Raw genomic sequence first — 3,102 nt, forward strand, 5'->3', positions numbered from 1 at the left:
ACTGAGAAGCAGTTCCTGGTAAGCATTTATAGAAAGTCCACGCGCAAGCAAGCTAATTTTGTGGAATTGAACTCAATAGTGACTTACCAGCCATTAGCAAACAAATAATGCACATGGAGAAAGCAACCACCATAATAATAGGCAACTGGGGAAAGAAAAAAGAATAATCACTTGATATAGCAGCACAGTACTCCTTGATTTCCTTTAAGATGGGCTGTACTCAAAGCTGTTTACTTGCTTTGCAATAAAGTTGCTTCAGTTCCTGATTCACCTGCTCTCAGATTTTGGATCGCGCCAAAATCTGGAAAAGTGTGTTCAAATAACCAGGCTGATAATTACTATACACCTTCTACCTGTCAAAAGAGAGGTTGAGGTTTGTGTTTTGTTTAAAAATAAACGCACCAGCCCCTAGTTAAACCCGTGATGTCCCCACGTCCCATTTCACAAAATAAAAAGGGGAGGGGAAAAAAAAGGTGGTTTTTCTTGTGTTACAGTCTATGCTTCTGCATGAAGTACAAGAGCGAGCTTCACAAGCTGCCTCTGCAGAAGGAAACATGGTGACTAGTAGAAAATCTGTGGTGACTAGCAGATATTTAAAAAGCAAGTGGCGGTGTTTCCAATACCTCAAGGATACTCCATTTTCTGTCTAGGGAAGAGTCTGGGTTTAGTCCTACAACAGGTATCATAGAAATACGACCAGATTATAGGGGTGCTTCATTGCCAGACATGTTCTGCTTCGCTTCATGCGAAGCGAGTCACTAAAAGGTTGTGTGTGGTTCTCTGATCATGAGTGAAGTCCTCATACTCACAGCCAAGAACTTCCAGTCTTTCTTGACGTGTAGAGGACTAGCAGGTTCTACTTCATCCACCGAATAATTCCCAAGAAAAAGATCAATCGCATCCTGGAGGAGAAAGGGAGAGCGAGAGTGAAAATGCCCAGCAATGTTTATCAAACACGTTTCCCCCAGTTAAAGGCCCAACTTACTTGTCTAAACCCATCGGAGAAGTTGTTCTTGTAGTAACGTATCAATGAGTTCCAGCCATCCATTATTAGGCCCCACTGGGTTCTCTTCCCAGTTCTGCAAAACGAAGTGTCAAAAAACCATTCAAAATAGGCTTATAAATTCAGGAAGATCCTTTCAGATGTACCGCTGTTGCTGTTCAAACGTGCGCTGTGCTGAACGGAACCCCGATGGAAACACACTTGCCCGGTGCTGCCTCGGCATCACCACCTCACACTCGTAACAAAGGTTGGGAGAAAGAAAAATCACGCTTCTTTCCCTGCCGTAATCTAAACGGGCCCTGAAGAGGCACATCTTCAGACAGCCTCTTCTCCTGACGTAGAAACACAGTGAAGAACGGTGTTCTGTGGATCCGTCTGACACATGACCAGCTGAACCACTGCAAACCGCATCAACGGCCCAAGCCCCTCATGAAAAACCTGCTCCGATGTCAAGACTTACGGAAAACCCCAAACCCGCCCCTGAACCCAGAAGGCCGACTTGCCTCGTGTAATCCGTCTTTAAGGCACCAGTCCCAGCATATTGTTTGGCACAAGCGTTTGCGTTATCAGCCCATGCTGCGGGGAGGAAAACATTCGGGAAGGTGAAGGAAGTGACGTTCGTGGTTTGGAAAAGGGAGAAGGTTTGGGCTCTCTCAGCAGCCTACCATTTTTGTAGATTTTCTCAAAGTCTGCTTGCTCTTCGATTCTCTGCCTGACGTGCAGAACGCCCAGCCTCTGAAACAAAAACATACTGAGGCTCTCGAGGAGCGCGCTAGAAAAATTAAGACTTGCTTTCAGAAAAAGCTGTATTTATTAAACCAGTGTCTGGCCAATGCATTGCAAGTGAGTAGTACAGAAACTCGAGCAAACAGCCTCTTGTGGCAGCGTTAAAAATATTTTTCTGTTCCAAATAGAAAGCCTTGCTCCCCTTCCAGCCTGTGAAACAAGACTAAAACGCTTACCTGAAGCTGGGCTTGAAGGGATCGGCGTGCCAACAAGCTCTGAATGACATTAGTCCGGTCAAGGCAGTCCATGCAGTTACTGCGGAACGTTCCCTCCTGCTGAGTCACAATCTTACCGTCGGAATCAACTAGAAAATAACTAACACACACAATCCACTAAGTATTCATCGTACGGGTCCATAGAAACCACATGTCTGCAGAAGCAAGTATTTCAGCGACCGAAACACAGTTGTCTCGAGCATACAAAGAGCTCTGAGCCACGTCTTTGAGCTCTGTGCTTAGAAACACATGGAGTTACCAGTGGATTACCCACCTCCAGGCCTCTAACCTTGCATGAGGTATCAGCAAGAGATCAGAGACAGGGAAACACTAATGCATCTTCTTCACAGATTACCAGTCTGTTTGCTGTGCCTTAACTCCAGACAACAGAAACTGGGAGAAAGTTTTAACGGTTTAACCCCTCTGAGCAGCACAGAAGCAAAAGGACTGCAGAACCATACCTGAACTCGTCTTGCTGCTCTGCTAGTTGATCCATCAAAATCTGGAGTCGATCCCACCTCATCCGGCTGCACTCTTTATGGAAGTCAAAGGCTACGTATCTGTTCAGAGAGAAGCACCGTTCAGGATTACAGATGCCCTGCAGTGAAGGTCTCAGGACACCCCACGGGGAAGGGCTGCTTTATAACGCGAGTTGTGGCAGAGGATTTTCTTTTCTTTAGACCTGGCTTCCAGCAAACACCTGAGAATCCTGTCAGTGTTCTGTCACCCTGCTGAGGCTGCGCCGTGGTGTCATGGTGACAGCGCTGACACCAAGATGCACACATTCAGCTCCAGGTTACTCACTCCACTTCTGGCTAGGATTTTTCCTCCAGAAAAGGGTATGCATCTGATTTCATCTCTATGGCTTTTTTCCACCAGGATTCTTTTTGCCCTTCTCTCTTCCAAGCAGCTGCACTGGAAACGTCTGCTCACTTTGCACTAGACAGAGGTGCTGAAATGCAACATTTTTTGCTGCGTGCAGTGTAATTCCCTCGATAGCTCTCTAGAAACCTGAGACAGATTCTGTTCCAACAGCTAACCTCCTCTGTCGTAAGAAAATTAAACAGCTACTGACCTGGAACAAGACTTTAATAGCCA

The 3,102-nt window shown here is 46.0% G+C and overlaps 1 protein-coding gene across 1 annotated transcript in view; it reads right to left on the bottom strand.

The window, feature by feature from the left end:
* SACM1L (SAC1 suppressor of actin mutations 1-like (yeast)) overlaps window positions 1-3,102 on the bottom strand; it is a gene marked incomplete at its 5' end in the record, with an annotated part of 15,366 nt that overhangs the window by 845 nt on the left and 11,419 nt on the right. Inside the window, 7 exons of the mRNA XM_010145565.1 lie at window positions 88-145; window positions 810-902; window positions 986-1,079; window positions 1,507-1,579; window positions 1,669-1,738; window positions 1,966-2,104; window positions 2,466-2,564. Coding sequence (XP_010143867.1) covers window positions 88-145; window positions 810-902; window positions 986-1,079; window positions 1,507-1,579; window positions 1,669-1,738; window positions 1,966-2,104; window positions 2,466-2,564 — 626 coding nt within the window. The remainder of the gene's footprint in view (window positions 1-87; window positions 146-809; window positions 903-985; window positions 1,080-1,506; window positions 1,580-1,668; window positions 1,739-1,965; window positions 2,105-2,465; window positions 2,565-3,102) is intronic.

Source organism: Buceros rhinoceros, unplaced genomic scaffold (assembly GCF_000710305.1).
Source record: "Buceros rhinoceros silvestris isolate BGI_N320 unplaced genomic scaffold, ASM71030v1 scaffold36991, whole genome shotgun sequence".
Lineage (NCBI taxonomy): Eukaryota > Metazoa > Chordata > Aves > Bucerotiformes > Bucerotidae > Buceros > Buceros rhinoceros.